A 21,295-nucleotide genomic window follows, 5' to 3' on the forward strand; every position below is an offset into this window, starting at 1 on the left:
AATGACTAAAAGTTAAGTAAAATATACTGTACATATAAATATTCTGTAAGTCTGCATGTTTAGTTTTGTTTTCTCTTTTGAGTTTTTGGCTTTGTTCTGTGTTTTGTTTTTCTTTTATATTCTGGTAAGTCTGTCCATAAAGTTTTGCTTTGTGTTTTGTTTTGATTGTGTGTGTTTGTGTATTTTCATTCTTTTATATTATTGTCACAAGTAAGTCTTTACGCATAGTTTTGCTTTGTGTTTTTGATTTTTGTTTGTTTTGTTTTGTTTTTTGTAGTGTTTTGTTTCATTGTATTGATTGTTTCCGATTTGTTTGTTTTTTATGTTCATTTTTGTTTTGTATTTTGTATCATTTAATATTCTTTTTTCTAGCAAGTCTGTTCTTGTTTTGTGTTTTATATTTTGTGTTTTTGTTTTGTCTAAACTTCTAAGATTTATTTCATACAAATTACCTATTGTTTTTTTCTCTCCTTTATCTTCAGATCTCATGATGACTGTATACGGACCCTGATTTCCTGTTTGCACTGAACACCAGCCACATAACAGGTTTGGGATTATCAGAAGTGGGCCACTATGTCACTTTCACAGCAGGTTCTGGTGAATTATGAATACAAATACACTGCTCGAGATGGCAGAGGGGTGACCATCAAACCCAACGAGCACTACGATGGCAGAGAGGTGTCCATCAAACCCAACGAGCACTACATCCTAGTAGCCAAGACCAATGAAACCTGGTGGCACGTTCGGAGAGATGAGACCGACAAGCCTTTTTTCATCCCAGCAACCTATGTGACCGAACTCCCACCTGAGACCAACCAAACTCCACTGGACCCTCCGGAAGAGTTTAGTGGAAGTGAATACCTCAAGTCCAACTCAGAGACAGCTCCTGATAGTCTTCCCACCATAATTGAGCCCGCTGAGGTCACACTCCGAGTCCCTGCCTCTATAAAACGAGACACGAAGAAGGATGGCCATAGAATATCAACATATATTATTCCAAAGGAATTCTTTGAACCGAAAGGTTTGGATCCAGATCCCATAAAGACTGAAGCAGAGGCCGGTCCTGTGCCTGAACTCCAGATCTATGACACCATTAAAGACAATGATGTTGTCTTTAATGGTGTCCCTGCTCCTCCAACTAATAGGGAAACACCACCCTCTATCATACTGCCACCTCTCCATACAGTTAACACACCTCAATCCCCTAAAATGGAGATAAAATCAACCGTAAATGCAACAGAAAGGCCTCGGGTGGACTCGAAGGCCCTGGATCAAGATATTCAGATGCTCAATAGAGCTGGCTGGGGTGACGTCTGGAATGCCATGAATAAAGACGAGAATGTGTATGAGAGTTTGGATACAGCAAGAGAACCAGAATCCTCAATAGCCGAAGAAAATATGACTGTAACGCCTGTCACACCAGATAAGAATATGGTAAGTTAAACAGCAATTTCTGATTATATAGCAAAAAAAAATAAAAAATTCTATACTATTCTGTCCTCCAAATATTTTTGCAATGAAAGTCAGCAGTGTTCTCTCGTGACAATCTATGAAGCCTTAGATGTAGGCATGTAGCCTATTAATTCATTATGACATTTCAGTGAGGACCCTGCATACTATAGTATATGCTCAGTCTGAATGATTTAGCTGCTTTTCTTGACCACACGGGGGCACTGTCTGCAAATTAGCATCTGTGCCTACAAAACCAAAACCATGGGGAAGTGATGATGTCTCAGGTGTCCAAAAAAAGAAAGAAAAAATTTGTCTGTCCCTAAAAGTTGGTGTAGAAATACCTGCATTACATCAACAGTTGATTGATGGAGCTAAATATATTATTGCCCTTTCCACATTTCAATGTATTAAGTAAAATGTTTTTAAAATAATTATTCAGTTAATTAATTATCTGTAAAAGGATGGTTGTTTTAATGCCTCTGCAGTGCAAGTATCTGAAAACAGTTTTGTTGTAAGCCTACTATATACATGTTAGGAGGACAGGGACATCTTAACCCATAGGCCTAATTTTAATCGATTTTAATCATTTGAATTCACAAATCTAAAAATATTATGTATCCACAAATTAGCAAACAGACACAAAAGCGTTTGATATTCAATATAACACAATGTCATATAGGCTATTTTTCAGTATTTTTCAAAACGGAGGGGGTCATATTACCTCATCCCAACTAACAAAAACATGCTTTAGGAACGTTTTATGGAAACATTCTTTCTGAACTGAAAGTTTTATATAGGCTATGAACATTAGGTAAAGTTTAATTTCATCATTTGTTATTTTTAGCATTATGAATTACGAAATTCAGAAGAAACAATCCATGAACAATACAAATGATGTTTTAGAGCTAATGTTTTGAGAGCCAATTGCATAAACTTAGCCAGGTTTATAGTGTCTTAAAAACTAGTCTGACAGTTAGCAGTTAGCCAAGTGGTAACAAATCAGTCTTATATTTTGTATTCAACTTAGTTTTTATGTAACCTTTTTTTTTTTTATTATGACCAATCTTAAAGAAACTTGTAAGACTAGTCTAAACCATGGTCTAAACCTTTTATACAACTGGTCCCAGACCAGACAAGACCAGAAAACGTTAAAAGACCGTTACCGGGAGAACGTTTGTTCGTAACTTTTTTGAGAGAACCCTGCCAAAACGTTAGTTCTGAGAACTCTTATGGGATTTTATTTTGTATTCAACTTAGTTTTTATGTAACCTTTTTTTTTTTATTAAAAGAAACTTGTAAGACTAGTCTAAACCATGGTCTAAACCTTTTATACAACTGGTCCCAGACCAGACAAGACCAGAAAACGTTAAAAGACCGTTACCGGGAGAACGTTTGTTCGTAACTTTTTTGAGAGAACCCTGCCAAAACGTTAGTTCTGAGAACTCTTATGGGATTTTACCCTACTAATGAACATTTGTTATAGGCTATAGTTTACGTACCGTTCGTTTTGTTGTATTTTTATTGTGTTTTTAAATAAATTATCAACGTTTTGAAGAGTTTCAAGGAATTCGTCTTTGTGCAGCCCACTGTTTTGACGCCCCTACAATTTTAAATACTTTAAAGCAACTAAACGTACGCTTTGTGACACACTTGTGATATGTAAACCTATATAAATGATTAACAAAAATAGTAGCTTAGGCCTACTCTTTCCGTTCCGTTCCTAACCGCACGCTCGAGCGAACTGCTGTTGCTATGGTTACAGCCTCACTAGTTTTGTGTGGTAACTGACAACAATTTAGTTACCGCACAAATTTGAAACTTTCCTCATTTAATAAGCAACATTAAAGCTGTTCTTACTGGCCAGTTATAAAATGAAGAGTCAGACGGCGAAGGGTCAAACCCCAAGCCCTAATAATCGCTTTCTAACGTGGACAAAAACGTATATAGCTGTTATATTTCTACGTTTGAAGAGAATGTATAGTTATTAGCGACGTTTCGACCCTAATCAAACGCCCAGTCAGACTCCATTTCTGGAGCTCCCTGCCAACTGATCTGCATGTCAATGGTTTGCTTGTCTGTCTGTGTGTACGGCCGCTGCCCCTCACCGCCACAGAACCGGCTTCTCCGTCCGTTTAATCTACCACACCGGGCTCAAGACGCTCTATACGGTGCGTATGGAAAACTTTGATTAGTCTACTAGAGTTAGTACAGAGTTTACCTCGTTATTTTTTGAGATAACCAAAACATGCTGCACGTATCTAAATATAAGCCTGCTAATTTGACTGTGTATGGGGGAAGGGGTTTTCAAGCATACTACAAGAGTCAAATGAAGAGCACAACAGGTTAGGTGAGCCTCTGCCGAATGCCCTAGTGAGTGTGTCAGTGTGAGTGGCACTGTAGGGAGGTACAGCACCAGGCGTTTGCAGCCACTCCCACAAACACACCTGTTTCCCTGCGGAGGAACGATTAAAGCACGGCAGCATTAAACAGCGGTTTACTACCGGTTGGAATATCGTTTGCAGCTTTTTGTAATCTAAGCGTTTGGAGACGTAACGCTTTCACCTGTGCAAACACCTGCTGTAAGGTATGACAGAATAATCCTGCACTTCCTGCTGGGATGCGGTTAGCAATCTGACAGAACTGACTGAACGGAGTCGATTTGGGGATAAAACTTGTATCGCGATTTCTACTTACAAGCATAAAATAAGTGATATTAGGTTAACGCGAAAGATAATATCGAGATTACATTAGCAAGACCCTGCTTAAAATTGAAATGCATACAACTTGAATGCACCTTTTCTGTTAGCTTATGTCTTTTATTATGTTGTATTATGTATTATGTTAATTTCCAAATTAAAAGTCATTTTAATATTTTTTGGCTTAAAGACAGAAGGTTCTAGGTGGAGTAACTTTCCTGAGATTGTAAGAACAAAAAGTAAGTAAATAAACAAACAAATAAATAAATGGCAGAATAAAAAAATAATTGGCAGAATCATATAAAAAACATTTTCTGACTGTATAAAAATAAGATATTAATAATTATATATCATTTGATTCAAAATATCATTGAAAATTTTCCCAAATCAATGTATGACATTGGACAGGCAAGTTGAGTTTTGAACTTGGTATTTTTTAATAAATAATTCTTGATATTTGTGTTTATATATGTATGGGTGTGTGTGTGTGTGTGTGTGACCTATGTGTTTGAAAATGTTTTAATTTTATTAAAAAATATTATTAGGTAAATTATTAGAAAATTTATTTATTTATTGGTTACACCACTTAACTAATTCTAAAACAATTTGAAAACATAGATTATAATTTCTAAGAATTTTGGCATTTTGAAGTATGTTTTTGAGAGATTTCTCTCTTTTTTTTTTATCTAGACATCCTTTTTAATTATTGACCCGTATATCAAAATTCCATGGTATTACCATCTAAAACATCACTGTGACATTATACCACCATGGTACTTTTTGCTAGGTATTAACATCACTCTCTGAAATGAGTGGTCAGTCAGTGTGTGATTTACACACACAAATGTCATCATAGTGCCAAGAGCCTTCCATGCTGCTACTAAGATAATTGTGCATAAACTGTAATTTTCTTCACATCTTTCCTAGAAGTGTCCATTTCAGCAGGTCTGTAAGTCTGTGCTGTCTTCTCTATGGGTTTTAGTTTGGTGGGATAACACAAAAAACTCTGGAGGCCCGACAGTGAAGTTCTGGTTTCCATAGCGATGGGGAGTTCAGCAGTGGCATGGGTGAGGTGCCATTCAGTTCGGCGGGCACAATGCGTAGCGCTGGTGTGCAGTCCCGGATATGTAGGTCAGCTTATGCTAATGCATCTCACACAGCGCTGTGCACTGGAAGACCTCAGATCCTAGTGCATGTGCACGACTGGAGCGTAATGCGTGAGTGTGAGCAGCATAGGTGGAGTAGTTTAGGATTACGAGAGATGCAAGTTTGTGCCCAATCGAGTCCTGAAATTTTAGAGTGATGCTACTTTTGTAAATGAATATGAATCCAAATGCATTTTTTAAATGAATCCAAATGCAAATATTTGGCAGGTATATCCCCATTGGATTCCCATACTGCCTGTCTCTCCACTTAATCATTCAAACATTGCAAAAGCTCCACTCAGCAAAGCAATCACAATGTGCATACTAAATTTTTGTCAGTGCTTTGCATCTGTAGTTCTTGTTCAAATACAACATTTTTAATGTGTTATAAAATAACCTTTAAATATGCAAACACAAATTCTGCAGTGCAAAAGGTCACCGATTAATTATTGTGTTGTTGCTGAGTTGTGTCTGCCTGTAGTGTTTATATCTTTGTGGCTGTTGCACTGTGCCGATGTGCTCATTAAAGTCTTTGCGCTTCGTTTAGTAATCAGGACTCATTTTGGCACAGTAGTACACTGATGCAAATATCCACAACATGTACTACTGTGAACGTTTGTTTGAAACCTCCTGTAACTCACTACTATACAGACACTAGATCAATATTGGTTAGTTCTTGCGCAGATTAATCGGAGACAAATAGCGGAGTTTTGAGCCATTTGTTGCTTTTTCAGCTCCTTTCATCATGGCTGATCCTAACTATTCTGCCTTTCTTCATTCAACAAAATATGGGAAGTTCCTCTTCCACCAGTTTGTTTGGACGCCACAGGAAAAGAACTTGCTTGTTGGATGGTCTGCATGCTATAATTGGGCAGCTGCCATGAAAATTCAAGCAATGTCAGCACTGTTTTGCAGTGTGTCATCATGGTATACTCCATTGAAAACTATTTGAAATTGTTTAATTTTTCTTTATTTATCTAATTATTGTTAGATTATTATAGTTTCTCTTTGAGAGATTACATATTTGTACTGAATTTGTAACACAGATCTGTTTATATGCCAACAAGTTGATTAAACATGGTGAAACACTTATATAATATTATATTATCCATCTATCCATTTGCCAAATCACTTGTAGGGTCACAAGATGTTGGAGTCTGTTTGGGGCGAAGGCAGGAAAACGCCCTAGACAGATGGTCTTTATATTATATTATATTATATTATATTATATTATATTATATTATATGATTATATCAGCTTCACTGCTTATGGAAAGTAGTTTCAAAAGGCTAAAAAAACACATAAACTTCCTCAACAGCACTCAAGGGTTCTCGGTTCTCTTTTGCACTGGGCGTCTTTGTACATTCTGTTGGATTCCAGGTGTGCATAGGGGAAGTTTCGGTTTTTGCTATTGGAGAATTAAATCCAATCCAAAAGTGAAGAATCTTTCAGATGTTTTTTTTCTATACAATAATAGTCAGTGGGATTTTAGGAAGCATAAAAGTTTCAGGAAGGAAGCGTAAAAGTAATCCAAAGTTTATTCCCAAATCAAATTGAAAATATCGACGGAGCCCAAATCAGTAATATGAAACTTCATTGGCTCTTGTGTGTCACATGACTAAATGTCATGATGTTATCACACAAGAACCAGTGAGGTTTTGAAAACCTTTATGGTCTGGGAATATCAGGTAATTGAAAAAGTCTATAGAAAAAAACTATAGTCATGCACAGCGATGTTTAATTGACCTTTCGCAAAGAGCTTGATTGACAAGCCATCTGAGCAATCGTAACGCCACCGCCGAATCCACCATCTTGTCTGACAAACAAATCAGACAGGAGAGTAGATTACCTTCGGTGGAAAAACTTGAAAAATTGTGTGTATTGACGTCTTTCCGTGGTTGAAATAAAATAGCTTCTGATGTTCATTCATGTTTATTTCGTGCTTTAAGTAATATAAAAAGATGATCGGTTCACGTGTGCCGCTTGAACTGAGGCGCTACAGCGATCTGTCACGACACATTAAAGAGCCACAAAACGGTATTTATTGTTTGAATTTATTACAAAATGACAAAATTTGAAAGCTGAGATTTTGTTTCATACCAGAAGTAACCTGCTCTGTCTTGTGTGGCGGCTCTGCAATGTATTTTTCACTGCGTGAGAACATGATGTGTAGCGTGAGAGCGGCATGGCTTGTCGGACATAGCAACAGTAACTAAGGAGGGCGGGTTTTTGCGAAGAGTCAGTTGGCTAGAAAGTGTTACTTGTGAATTATATAGAATGTTTTTTAATCCTTATCATAAAGGAATGGTTCTCACTGTAATAAATGTTGAACTTCCAGTCACCTCACTGATAGTGTAAGAGTGTTTTCCACTCTTCTTAGAACAGGATGTGAAACTTCAACAAGATCACGGTAACACATTTTTAGTGTGGCCATGCTGCCGTTTGCGCTTAAGATTCTCGTCTGGTCGGCAAAAAAAAAGCAGACTAAAAAAACGTGCATTGAAGGAGGGACCAAAATATCATAAAGACCCACCAGTGGAAACCACCCTGAGCACAGCGGCATATTTAATCACCAAAACAATCTAGAATTGTGGTGATGAGTTTTTAATGAGCAAAAACACGTTCATTATTCTTGTTGAGTTTGAACGCTCCAGTAGTCTATTTTAAGGTTGTTGCATTTGCTACAGAATGTAAATGTGCACATATGTTTGAGAGAGGGGGAAGAAAAGGTACCTGAGTGATGATGGGCAGATAATGGCTTCAGTGTGCTTTAAGCTCTTAGACTTTTAGTTTTCAATGAGGTAATCCAGGATTCCAGGCCATGATTGGTGATGTAACACGGAGGGGGAGCTGCTGGGTCCCCTGAATGGCCCCTCTGTAAAAATGTGTGTGTAGGCTATGTGAGAAAAGAGAAGCAGGAGTTCAAGCCGCTGATTCTGCAGCCTCTATTTCATTGGTTGATAAGTAATTTGGTTAAGTAATCAGCAGCATGCCGTCCCCTCTGTGCACCCTACAATCACTTCTTTCTGAATTCATTATAGCTGTAAATTCCTTGACTTATCGACATGTTAGACAGAAGTGATGTTTCTGTGTAACATGCTGTTGCACTTCAGCCATCATTTCAGTGTCATTTAGACTCAGATGGTGTTTGATGTACAATCTGATGAAACGTGTCTAAAGGACTTTCGCATTTCCAAATATATAGTGCTAAAATGTGCAAATGAGGCCAGTAGATAGTGTATTATTTTCTACATAATGGCTGCAGTCACATTATTTGTATGGAATTTTGCTGCCTTCACATGCTTTTGGAAATTTCCCACTCTCCACTTCTCAAGTCGTAATTACGAGTTTGTTGTATTCAAGTGGTTTGTTGCCAGATAGAATAGGAATCACAGAGGACCGAGTTCATTCTTGCCTAATTCTTGGGGAAATCTTATTAAGGCCAAAATGTATTGAAGATATTTAGTCAAACATTCTTAGATAAAAGGTTCAAAAGTTGTCACTGGGGCAAAAAGGTATACTTTTGTACCTTATTTACCCCTAAAAAATGAATATATGTACCTTAATGTTATTAATACTTTAAAGAATACATGTTAGTACCTAAATTAGTACCTAAGAAAGGGTACAGCCCCAGTGAAAGATTCTGTGACTATCTAACAGATTTTCAATCAAATATAGCGTCCCATATAAACATTACAGGCACTTTTTTTATACATTCACATATCTAGATAGTAAGCTTGTTGACAATTCTGGTAATCTTTGTCAAACAAATGCTATTTTCAGTGTGTGAAATACAAACAATATGCATCAAATTGTTATTTATATATGTAAATGTTGTGATGTTGTGGGAAAACGAATAAAAATTAACAGTCAGTAACGCAATTGTTTACTCCTCTGCCATGTTTAAATTTATGGTGCGGCCAACTCGGAAATGTGAGTTTATCAGCTGTATATACAGCTTGAGAGGTCGTTCATGTCCAATTTCCAACTAGAAAACTCCTATTTATGATTATTCTGATGTATGTGAGGCAGCATTAAGTTCAGGCTGACTCAGGAAGGCAAATGGTTTCCTTTACTGCCATGCAAAAAGAGGCATTGACACAGAAACCATTAGTCATTATTGTTCATAATTACACAGAGAGTATTACATCTTTGCATGTCATAATTCTATCTGCAATAATTGCTGTAATGACTGTGTCCAAACAGGTTTTCCTGACCACCCCCCCAAACAGATAGTCCCACCCCCAAAGTGGTTAAATGATTGGCTGTATCTGCTGGTTGGAATTCTCAAGCAAAAAGAGTCAGATTTTCACAGCACCACAGAATTTAACAAATATGACAGACACACATGGCATTATCAGCTTGCAGTAAATAATGAACTGCATAAAAATGCACAAAGGATAGTTATACAGACCTTCTGAATGATTCTTTTCCTTTTTTCGGATAAATCATGTGACCAGAAGTGCAACCAAGTCATGCAGACTGTGACTTAAACCCGGAAAATGTTACCTATTGCTCCTAGTTTTGTCTGCACCCTGATTTTAACAGCGTATAGTATCTGTGGTAATCTCATGGGCGGTACAGCGCCTGGGAAAGTGTGTGTGTTTAGAAAGAACCGGACTGTTGTTCACATTCCTCTGTCTGCACAGTGGATTTCATACCATTGATGCTTAAGGAGAGAAACTCTTAGCTGCTGTCAATCAAAAGCAAGGATTCCCTCAGGGTAAAAAATGAAATTGCAGAGTGTTATAAATAGTACGGGACATTGCGTTACAAATGAACTCATGTCATTCCTGCTTATTTTTGGTATCTAATCTGGGCACCTTGCTAATGTTTCTAGATGAGTTCTAAATGAAAGTTCTAGAGGAGCTTGATCATCTAAGTTTTCTGTGTTTTTATTTAGCTCGACTTGGTAATATCCAGGTCATATAGCTGTAGGCTGCCATGCTACAGATTTGAATAACAAAACTTCGTGTGAATAGTAATCCCTAAAACAGGCTGGAGCATTTTTACTTTAGGCTTGTTCCAGGAACTGTATATGCCTGGCCTCGTCCATCATTAGAAGGAGGAAAAAGAGTTTGATCATAGGTGTGATATCCAAACTGTAGGATCTCTGTGTCTTCTCAACCACAGTCAGGGAAAACAGTGTTATTTAAAATGTGCAAAGATTGGATTTCAGACGAGGAAGCTGTTGTCCTGCTTGTCTGACTGCTTGGATGTACAGTAGTTGAGTAATTCCCCCTGCGTATCCTAAACACGTTTCCTGCTTTAAACATCGCTAAACATTCCCAGTTGAAATATTGCTCAGCTCAACACAGTCACCCTTGTCCTCTGCTCTTTATCGTGCCACCACATCATGGCATTTAAAATACAAGTTGTTTTGCCTGTCCATCAGCTTTTTAAGGCTTGTATACCTGTGTTGATTTACACTTGAATCTAAATATATTGTTAAAGTCGGCATGAAATGGAAAGTCACCCTATCTATTGTAAATGCATGTTCTTATAGAACTGTAGTTACACTCAGATGTACATTACAATATGGTAGATAAGATCTGTTGCTATTTCAGTTTCATTGCAGCTTTAATTTTTATTCTAAAACACATTCAATTGTATAGAATAAAATGCATAGAAAAGAAACATCTTGAATTCTATAGTATCTATTGTAAATCTCTTAGACAGAAATAACCAGTAATTTCACACATATGTCAGAAGAGATCTCAACATTGTCTCTAAATGTGCTCAAGTCAGGGTTATTTTAGTAAACTAAAACCAAACTAAAACCCGTGCAGGCTACGTGAAATTATTACAAAATCATAGGGAAAGGAAAGTTGTTTCAAGTTCATACATTTTGAAGAAAGATAAAGATTTCTTTAGAATAACATGCACCAATGATTCGTGATCAATAAGACCAGGAACATGTTTTAGGAAAAAAACTAAAGTCATAGATTTTTTTTCATCTTCACTTTAAACTAAGTTCTAAAAGACCAACCTCTGAGCAATCCTGTATTGTTCATTGAGAAATGCAAGCATGCTTCTTTTTTTTCTCTTTTTTTTTGTTTGGCTGTCAGAGGTGTTACGGTCAGAATGTGGAATTTTGAGGAAACTGAAGAAATGTACTCAATTCAGTGACTTTGACTAGGTTCTGTTTCGATGAGGAAAAAGTGAAACAATTCAGACTTGAAAATACTTGACAAGATATTTATGTTTGCAAAGTTACCTGAAATCAAGCAATTACACACCACTGTTTTTTTGACCCATTGTCTCTTTACATATCTTCACATATTCATACGGTCATATCTGCCTCCGTCTCTCTCCATCCGTCTGTTCTCTTTATTTGCCCCTCCCCCTTTTACTCTAGCAGAGTAGCACTTCAAGACAGATTTTCATTAGTGGCAACATCTGCTACGGACACAGAGGGTGTATATGTTTGTATGAGTGTGTGTGTGTGTGTGTGTGTGTGCGCGACTCAGGGTCAGCTTGTTCACCATGATGCTCGCTGTTGGATAACTTAGAGTTTGACTGTTTCTGATCAGCTGTACTGACTGATCTAAACAAAGACATGGTGGATTTCTACGCTAAGATTCGGACCAACCACCGACCCAGAAGCGCAATGCCTCTCTCTCTGAACACACAGGTACGTCCACAACCCATTAAAACTGGGTTTCTGAGCACGGAAATGCTCTTTGTTGTCACTTTGATGTGTAAAAAGTAATGAATTGGCTTGATGGTTCAATATGTAACACACATAGTGTCTATATACGTATGAGCAGTGTGCATTAAAATCACTTGGTAGTGTTTCAATGTGGCGCATTAGGTGGATTTTGCATGTAAGTGTGCTTCTGTTGTTCTCAGTTAGGATGTGGTTTCTTCCTGTTGAGACACTCTCTGGCGTAGATATCTCAAATGCACTTGTTAAACATCATCAGGGTCAAGTGTATCATCAGGTTTTTGTAAAACTCTTTAAAACACAGCAGCTGCAAGACAGTTGACCTTTAGCATCTCTGCAGTTCTGATCAGAAAAAAGGAAGTTTTGTTGAATTGCTCAGTCTGCATCGTTCCAAGCTTCCATAATGTGATGAACTGCACACTGTGTCTAGTTCCTGCTTTATAGGCTTCTCCCTATACATCCACTGCTTCTTTCTCTTTTTTCCTCTCAGTTAGCCTACTTGTACAATGACTTATACAGGTTGTGTGGCTGTCTCTGTTGGCCAGCGCATTCAGATCATCTAAATTTATCTCACAAAAGGATGGCATACATTTAAGGCTGGGGATTTCATCACTCCCTTTGCTTTAAACTGATTTAAAGGGATAGTTCAGCCAAAAATGAAAGTTCTGTCATCATTTACATACCCTCATGTTGTTAGAAACCTGCATGACTTCTGTGGACACGAAAGGTTAAATGTTAAAGAATGTGCTGGACGCTCTTTTTCATAGGATGAAAGTGAATGGGGATCCAGGCTATCAAGGTCAATTAAAGGTGCACCAAATTGGGAATTGATTGAATTGAAATAATTCTAATATGCTGATCTGGTGCTCAGTTATTAGCAGTTATTATTGGTGCTCGATAGTTAATAATGGTTCTTATCAGTGTGGAAAACTGATTATTATTTTTGTGGAAACTGAGATCAATTTTTTTCAGGATACTTTTATGAAGAGAAAGTTCAATAGAACAGCATTTATTTGAATATTTTGTAACATTATAAATGTCTTCACTGTCATTTTTGATCAATTTAATGCATCCTTGCTGAATAAAATTATTAATTTATTCTTTTAATATTACTTACCCAAACTTTAGATGGTAGCTAGCTGTATTCAACATTGATAATGTTAAGTTGAGTTGAGCAAATCAGCATATTAGAATGATTTCTGAAAGATCATGTGACACTGAAGACTTGAGTAATGATGCTGAAAATTCAGCTTTGCATCACAGGAATAAATTATGTTTGAAAATAGATTCAAATAGTAAGCAGTTATTTTAAATATTAATAATATTTCATAATATTACAGTTTTTACTGTATTTTTAATCAAATAAATGCAGGATATTTATTTAAAAAACGTATTTAATACAATCTTAATTATTCCAAACTATTTACCAGTAGTACGTCACAACAGAGAAGAAAAGACAACTGCAACTTTTAACTTAACTAATAATGAAGGCTTAAATTTCTGTCTGTTTATCACACAAAGCTGTTGAAACTTAGAATATAGGTCATATTGATAGTTCATTTTTGACCCTAACAACCCAGATCCCCATTCACTTTCATAACATGAACAAAATAGTGGCCAGTTTTTAAACACTTCTCCTTTCGTATTCCACAGAAAAAGAAAGTCATGTGGGTTTGCACAGGTATGGTTTATGCTGGGTGAGTAAATAGCATTCTGACTGAATTTTAATTTTAAGGTGAACCATCCCTATCTTGATCACTCTTGTTCTTCTTCAGTGCTTCATATGGTGGGTGTATTTGTGCGGCTATTGTTTGTGATGATTATAGTAATAAAGCTGTTTCCTGTCAGTTGATGCATTTTGGCACTTGTGGCTGAGAGACAGGCTTGGTCTGCACCAAAGGCTGGTAAATATAGACCCAGGATGTGACATGCCGGCACACTAGCTTTTATTTCCATTGTTGTGCTTCGATTGTCACTCTTGCTCTTCTGTATCTTTTTCTGTCTTTGTGTCTGTCTCTCTCTCTCTCACAGACGTTTCTCAGGAGAGGTGTGTCCTCGTACAGGCCTCTCTCGAGGCTAAAGGTGAGCTCAGTACCACAGTAAGCATATAAACATCTATTCCACAGCCATCTTCACTCTACATGCATGCGCAGGGAACTTCATGGGTTCTTCCATATCATGTACTGGGTGGTGAAAAACTATTTTGCAATCCCTGTTGAGCACTGGTGGATAAAGGAAGCTTAAGGGCAAACTAAAGCCTATTATTCATATTCAATTAACAATTAAGTTTTTGAACAAACCCCTAGTAAATGTCTGTAAATGCACCGCTTTTGCAACATGCATAAGCATATGAATGACACCATAAATTGTGCTATTTGTTTAAAAGAGGATCACACTCTAGCAGACTTTAAAGTTGTTCCGATCACAACAAACTCACAGAAAAACATGTGCCTTGTTGCATGACAAATGAAAACAATAAATGTTCTAAAATCAGCTCAAAATATCAAACATGTTTGATATGGATGACTGGATGGAATCAAAGTCTGAAGCTAAAAATTTGGAGTCTGTGACCATCATACACTATACACGATTTTCTATGAAATCTGTCAGTTCAAATCTGCAGACTGGCCATGACTTTTGGCAACTAGCATCAACTTCTCCACACTGTAAATCAGGGAAAAATCTGGGCAAAAATCATGTAGTGTATTCCAGCCTTTAGAGACCAGAATATCATAGAGACTTAAGCCAGTTAGCCAAAAAATAAGTGTACTTCTTTAAATTGCAGCAAAAGATTATTAGAACACGATTTACAAATGAAAATTAAAAATGTACATTATTGCAAAGTGCACATTTTAAAAGTGCAGTTAAATGTGTTATGAAATACTCTCTTTAAGATCACTTAAGTGGCCTTTTATTTCATTAACACTGCATTATATCAAAGACTATAGAATACCCAAGACGCGTCACTCGTATAGTTTTGAATGGGGAAAAATGCAATCCTCAATACGGCGGCCGCTCTATCGAACGAAGCCCCGCCTTCTGAGCAAAAGAGCCAATCGCTAATTCGTAAAGTCAGCGCATCACTGCAGCTGCTGTTAGAAGTCCCGGTTTCTATAGAAACAGTCAACGTTCTGCTTAGGACTGCGCATGCACACTGGCTGATCTAGCCTGAGAAATAAGCTTTTTTAACGCTATTTGAGCGAAATAAACAACATTTATGATACAGTTGTTGTCAGATTTCATTGGTGATTTCAAATATGAAATTTAATCGTATGCTTTGCGACCAGTTTTGGAGAATTTGATGTTTCCCCATTCAAAGAGATAGGAGCTGCACTTGCATGCCTGAGAGGCGTTTCAAAGATGGCCGTCGAGTGACATGACTTGCCTTAAAGGGGGCATAACACAGTTTCACCCAATCTCATGTTAATCTTGAGTACCTATAGAGTAGTACTGCATACTTCATATCTCCAAAAAGTCTTTAGTTTTATCATATTTATAAAAGAAAGATACAGCTTTACGATTCTCTGCGGAAAAAGCCGAGCTCCTGGAGGCGCACCGTGGGCGGAGCTAAAGAGTGACAAGCACTTGGGCGCCGAATGCCAACAAAACAGACATTTGATGCCGTTTCACTTACCGTCTGCAGTTCTGAATCATGACCGGGATGTTTTATAGCTGGGAACGCTCCATCTTTCAGTATCAAACGATGTGCAAATCCAGCATCGAACTGGGCCTTGTTTATAAAACGTTTGTCAACAAACACACTTGTGAAACTCGGTTGCTGCCCCGCAAAAACAAACTGTATTCACTGTTTACATAACGCTGGGTTCTTTAGGAAGCTGAACAAAGTTATCTTTCCCTTACAACCAAAAACACTTTGGATTGGAGACATTCTTCCCGAGCAAGTCCCGTGCAGCGCTGCCGCTGGATGAAGCGCGTTGATGGGCACGATCTCGCTCTCGCTCTCGCTCTCACTCTGGTCGATGCGTGCGCGGGCGCGCTCTTCTGGGAGAAATGCCCATATAAGGAGTTCCACCCTGGTCTACGTCATGAAGAGCCACGATCGAAAAAAAAACTCTCTGCAACTTGTCAAGTCAAGTCAAGTCAAGTCAAGTCTGCTTTATTGTCAATTCTTCCACATGTACTTCCATAGTATGGGAAAAAAAACACTACCGCCAACTGTCTGGTTACCAATATTCTTCAAAACATCTTCTTATGAGTTCAGCTGAAACAAATTCATAGAGTTTGGAACAACTTCAAGGTGAGTAAATAGTGACACTTTTCATTTTTGAGTGAACTATCCCTTTAAGTGGGTCAAAAAAGCAGTATTAAGTTTAACTAGTTGCATTTAATATGAATTTTCATTTACTGTAATTGCAAATAACATCACATTATATTCAGTTCACGCTTAAGTATATTCTTTTTTAAAGTATTTTATTTCTGTAATAATTGCTTGTTTTAATAGTATGCTAAAGTATTCTTTTTTCACAAGGGCAGGCCACTCATATTTTCTTCAGAAAAAGTACAACTTAGTTTGAAAATAGCAGTCCTCAAACAACTATAACAATATGAACGTGTCTTTACTGAAAGAAAGTTCATGCAGTAACCCTTAAGTTGACAGATTGCCTTGTTCCGGGATCAGTCCCATAACCACTGGTCTAGTATATATACCTCAATGTCCATCACAGCAGTAGCACTACATACAGCATCACAGTCAAAAACTATCAGTGATTCACTGTCCATCTGTGGGATGAGACGTGCTTCGTTCTCTAATCAGGACCATGTGAGCTTTATCTGCTGGGGTTTTGGCCATCTGCAAACAGGTCAAACAAAAAGATGAAAAGTTTGCACTATCTCTGTGTTTTCTTCTTTACGACTGTCGACTCTTGTTCTGTTTCCTGAGTTCAGCGCACACAGGAAGTGCTCTCTTTCTGTAACGGGCACATGAGGCTTCAGGCCTAGTCAAAATCACCGTGTTAGTTTGAACGTAAGTGTGTTTCCAGAGCGCAGTTGACAGTGCTGTGGGTGTTGAATGTTCCTTATGTTAGGGAATGTTTGGTTTTGTTTTTCTTGCTGGTGATGTGGAGAGTCCCTCCGAGCATGCTTCATTTTGCATAGGGGAGGATTGTGGGAGGAGGGTGCGAAAGCAGATGCTCCATCCACTGTTTGTTTTGCTCGTTGGATAAACATTGGAACGTTGGATGAGCATTTATATCATTTCATGATCGTATAATATGATATGATTTGATATGATATCTTCATCCTTAGCTTCTGACCAGTTGACATTTAATTTTACTATCCTTAACAAAGAAGCTGATATTTTATAAATGTATTGTGTGTGTGTGTGTGTGTGTGTGTATGTGTGTGTGTGTGTGTGTGTGTGTGTGTGTGCGCATGTATTTACAAAATATCACATATTTTATCACATATATTTTATCACATATATCTTAAATAAAATCTAGAAATCGTCTTGAAACACAGTTATTGCATCTGAACATGGGTGTCAAAAATATATTTTATAGCATGTAATTTTAGAATTGCAGGTTAATATGTATAAAGATAAATCAGTTTATATGTATTTTTAATTCATATTTTCAATTCAGTTTTAATAATGCATTTACTGAATTTTGATTTAGTGACTCGTCTATGTGCTGTCAACCTGAAAGTAAATATTTTCATTTAAAATGTTATTTTAATAATTTTGTTTTAGCTTGGTACAACGACAAGTGTAAGGTCAATTATTATTATTATTATTTTAATATTCAGTGTTATTTTTGTATCATTCATTTAGTATTATAGTTCTTGTTAATATTTTGAATATTTTCTGTTATTACTTTATTGTAGTTAAAGTTTTTTTTTTTTTTTCATTTTTATTAGCTTTTACTTAATATATCTATATAGCTTTTATAACGTTTTATTTTTATTTTATTTATTTTTTTAAGCACTTATCTAAATGAAAGTGGGAATTTTTGCTTTGGTAACTAGCTGAAATAAAACTTTTTTTTTTCTTTTTTTTTTATTTCATTTAATTTTATTAACATTATTTAATTCTTTAAACAATGCTGTCTTTGTGATATTGCACAAAAAAATTGTCTTACACTTACACACTAAATGGCTCTTCATACATGAAAATATAGCTTCCTTAGTATTTTAAAAATGGGTTCCTTGCAAAGAGAGCATCATATTTGAGTGTCTTTGGCATCAAGTCTGACAGCCCCTGCCTTGTTTAAGTATATGCATTAATTGGTGTCATTTTTGTCCATCAGGTAGAGGATGACAGCGCTCTCACAGCGGTGTACGTAAACCTCCCCCGGGTGCGACGGAGTACCCCTGACCCCTCCAATACCATCACTTCTCCATTACAGGTGTTCCCAGATGCTCCCGATACCCTTCTGTTAGACTCTGCAGGATGGGAGATCCATACTGACGACCAGAGCGGGCAAGCTTACTACTACCACCCCTCTACGGGCCGCAGCACCTGGGAGTATCCGCTTAGCCACTCCATGGAGTCATCAGTGGGGACAGAGGAGGTCCGTTCTCCTTCCTCGTTCCCCCAGTCTCCCACCAGCTCGCCCCTAGTCCCTTCTCCTCAGAGGTGGAGCTCGGACTGGGAGAAGGTGCTGGATCAGAATACTGGCAGGCATTATTTCTTCAACCCTGTGTCGGGTCAGAGTTCATGGGATCCCCCAGAGGACATCACCTCACCAGGGCAGTTTCTGGAAGATTGCCCGGTATGGAGGTTTTATGTTACCATTTTATGGTATTTGTGTGCATATAGACCTTAATCAGGTTAGAAACCATATTGGATTTTACATGGATGAAAACGAGGCTGTGAGGGATTGACAGTCTTTACAAAACCTACTGTATAAAGGTCCTAGGTCATTTTCACAACTCACAATTTTCAGAACTGTTTTATGGAGGTTTTTGTCTACTGAAAGTTTAGGAAAGAAGCTTCACAATCACTATGTTGTTAAACAACATTACAATCTATTGAACACACTGTGTTCTATTCTTCACAGCCTTGCTTCCAAGGCTGTCAAAATATGCTGCTACCCTGACTAAAATCTATAGCTTTTTAAAATTACAGTGGTTCTCAATCATTTCGACTCCACGGCCCCCATTGCCAACAACAATATTCAAAGGCCCTGTGACGTTTGCAGTTGAAAATATTTTTTTGTACAATTTATGTAAATGATTTTATAGTTGTGGTTATAGTTTTCATTCTTGGTGTCAATGGGTATTAAACCAGTGGTTTTCAGCCTTTTTGTCTCCATGATCCCCCATTGTCCACAGCAATGTCGAAGACCCCATTATTTTTTAAAAAGATAATGAAAAAAAAAACATTTTAAATAATATTTTTTACATTTTTAAAAAATATTTAAAATGTAAAATCAGATTGCCTCATATATACAGGTCTTTCAAGACAGTTATTAAGCAATTTATTCATTGCATTATTTTTTGCAATCTAAATATTTTTTCTATTAATTCATCATAGTTTTTTTTAGGGTGGTTTAGCTTATTTTATTGCTTGTTTAATCATTATTTTTCTCCTTAGATTTAATCAATTGTTAATAGTAGACTAAAGTATTATATTGACTAGATTACATTACAAATAGTATCATTCAAATTTAAATTTGTAATGTATGTGACAAATGAAAATGCAAAAATAATGCAATGAATAAATTGCAATGATATTTTCAAAAAGGTTTCTCAAACACTGCCCTTTTCTGCCAAAAAAAGGTTAATGATAAGTTTTATTTCCATTATGGAAAAAATTAAAAAGAAATTAAAAAACTACATAAAAGGAGTTTTAATAATATTTTTATTGTCTTCTTTACTCCCCAAAACGTAGCTACCACTTCCTGAGGAAGACTACCCAGCATCTCCAGATCTGGAGGAAGAAGCATCTCCTTTCTCAATGCCAGCAGAGTATTCTTTGATTCATGTGAAGAAGGTCTCGATCCCCAGGGCCAGTCTGGATTACAGCGTCCCACCAGGCTGGACCCTCAGCATCGACCCTGAAGGGGCTTGGGTCTTCACGAGCGACTACACGCAGGAACAGGTAAAGGACACTCGACACTGACCTCAGCGTGTCCTTGTTTTGGGCTGGCTTACTACTTATTTGGGCTGATTAGCTTGCTATTATTAGTGAGGTGTACGATGGTATGGCTGTAGGCTAGTTTTGTAATTTGGTGAACTTAATGAAGCATCTTGTTGACAGTGGATCAAGTCGCTAGATGATCGAGGACGGACGTACTACTACCTTCGAGACGGCAGCAAGTCCCAGTGGAACTTACCTGAGGTACAGTGAGCACATTTTGGAGGGTCCACCTGAGGCCTGTTCATGCAGTTATGCTGTCTGCTTCTTTAAAAGCTTGAGGTCTTTAAAGTTGGGTGGATTCTGATTGGCTGTTGATGTTTTTATCATTCGTCAGCTGGAAGAAATAGGTCTGTTTTCAGTGAAATCGTTTGATTATTATGATTATTAAAACTTTATAGTTATTGATATAGTTATCATCTTTGGTGTGAACAGGCCTTAAAGCAGTGGTTCTCAACGTTTTGTGTCCAAAGCCCCCCATCATCCATAACATTATTTAAAGGCCCCATGACTTTTTGTGATCAAGCTGGTTAGGGACTAAATGGATAGTTCATCCAAAAATTCAAAGTCTGTTATCATTTACTAACCCATGTGTCGTTTCAAACCTGTCTGACTTTCTCTCTTCTCTAAAACACAAAATTCAATATTTTAAAAAATGCTGGTAAATAATCGTTCCAGTTCCCATTGATTTCCATAGCATTTTTTGTCCATACTATGGAAGTCAAAGGGAAGCGAAACAGTTTGGTTGCCAACAATCTTCTAAATATCTTCTTTTGTGTTCAGTAAAAGAAAGAAGTCATACAGGTTTGGAATGACACGAGGGATAAGAATTTTTTGTTTGCTCGCAATTTATTCCTGTCAGTAAAAATTTTTAGAGCTGGAATAACTAGAAAAATGTATGTTCATAAAATGTATAAAAATGGGCAAGGCTTTCATTTTCCTAACTTATACAAGTTTAGAAATCATACTTTTATAATTAGACTTTTCCATGACCATGGGAATCCTGGTTGTCAAGGAGTAAACTAAACTGTGACATACTGTATCTTGATTTTTTGCTGTTTTATCATATTTTAATCATTCTTCTTAAGGATCCATTGAAAGATTTCTGAGAAGCGCTGTCCTAAAGGGATAGTTCACCTGAAAATGAGTAAAGCTGGGGCTTCCTTTCATGTTGGTCTGACCCCAAATGATTTTCTAGATGAAGTGAAAACACCAAAATTATATATTTGGCAGAATGTCC

The 21,295-nt window shown here is 37.1% G+C and overlaps 1 protein-coding gene across 4 annotated transcripts in view; it reads left to right on the plus strand.

Moving 5' to 3' along the window:
* The window catches only part of LOC107654031 (rho GTPase-activating protein 12-like), a 35,133-nt gene that overhangs the window by 3,544 nt on the left and 10,294 nt on the right, over nt 1-21,295 (plus strand). For 2 of the 4 annotated variants that reach the window (XM_016440918.1, XM_016440919.1), the window contains exons 2-7: nt 483-639; nt 679-1,434; nt 13,992-14,042; nt 18,224-18,688; nt 19,810-20,019; nt 20,179-20,259. In XM_016440918.1, the coding sequence (XP_016296404.1) occupies nt 574-639; nt 679-1,434; nt 13,992-14,042; nt 18,224-18,688; nt 19,810-20,019; nt 20,179-20,259 (1,629 nt within the window). In that variant the 5' untranslated portion in view covers nt 483-573. Of the gene's footprint in view, nt 1-482; nt 640-678; nt 1,435-11,688; nt 11,928-13,991; nt 14,043-18,223; nt 18,689-19,809; nt 20,020-20,178; nt 20,260-21,295 lie in introns of those variants that run through there. The other 2 variants (XM_016440920.1, XM_016440921.1) reach the window with 2 other exon arrangements.

This window comes from Sinocyclocheilus anshuiensis, unplaced genomic scaffold (assembly GCF_001515605.1).
Source record: "Sinocyclocheilus anshuiensis isolate Anshui unplaced genomic scaffold, SAMN03320099.WGS_v1.1 scaffold454, whole genome shotgun sequence".
Classification (NCBI taxonomy): domain Eukaryota; kingdom Metazoa; phylum Chordata; class Actinopteri; order Cypriniformes; family Cyprinidae; genus Sinocyclocheilus; species Sinocyclocheilus anshuiensis.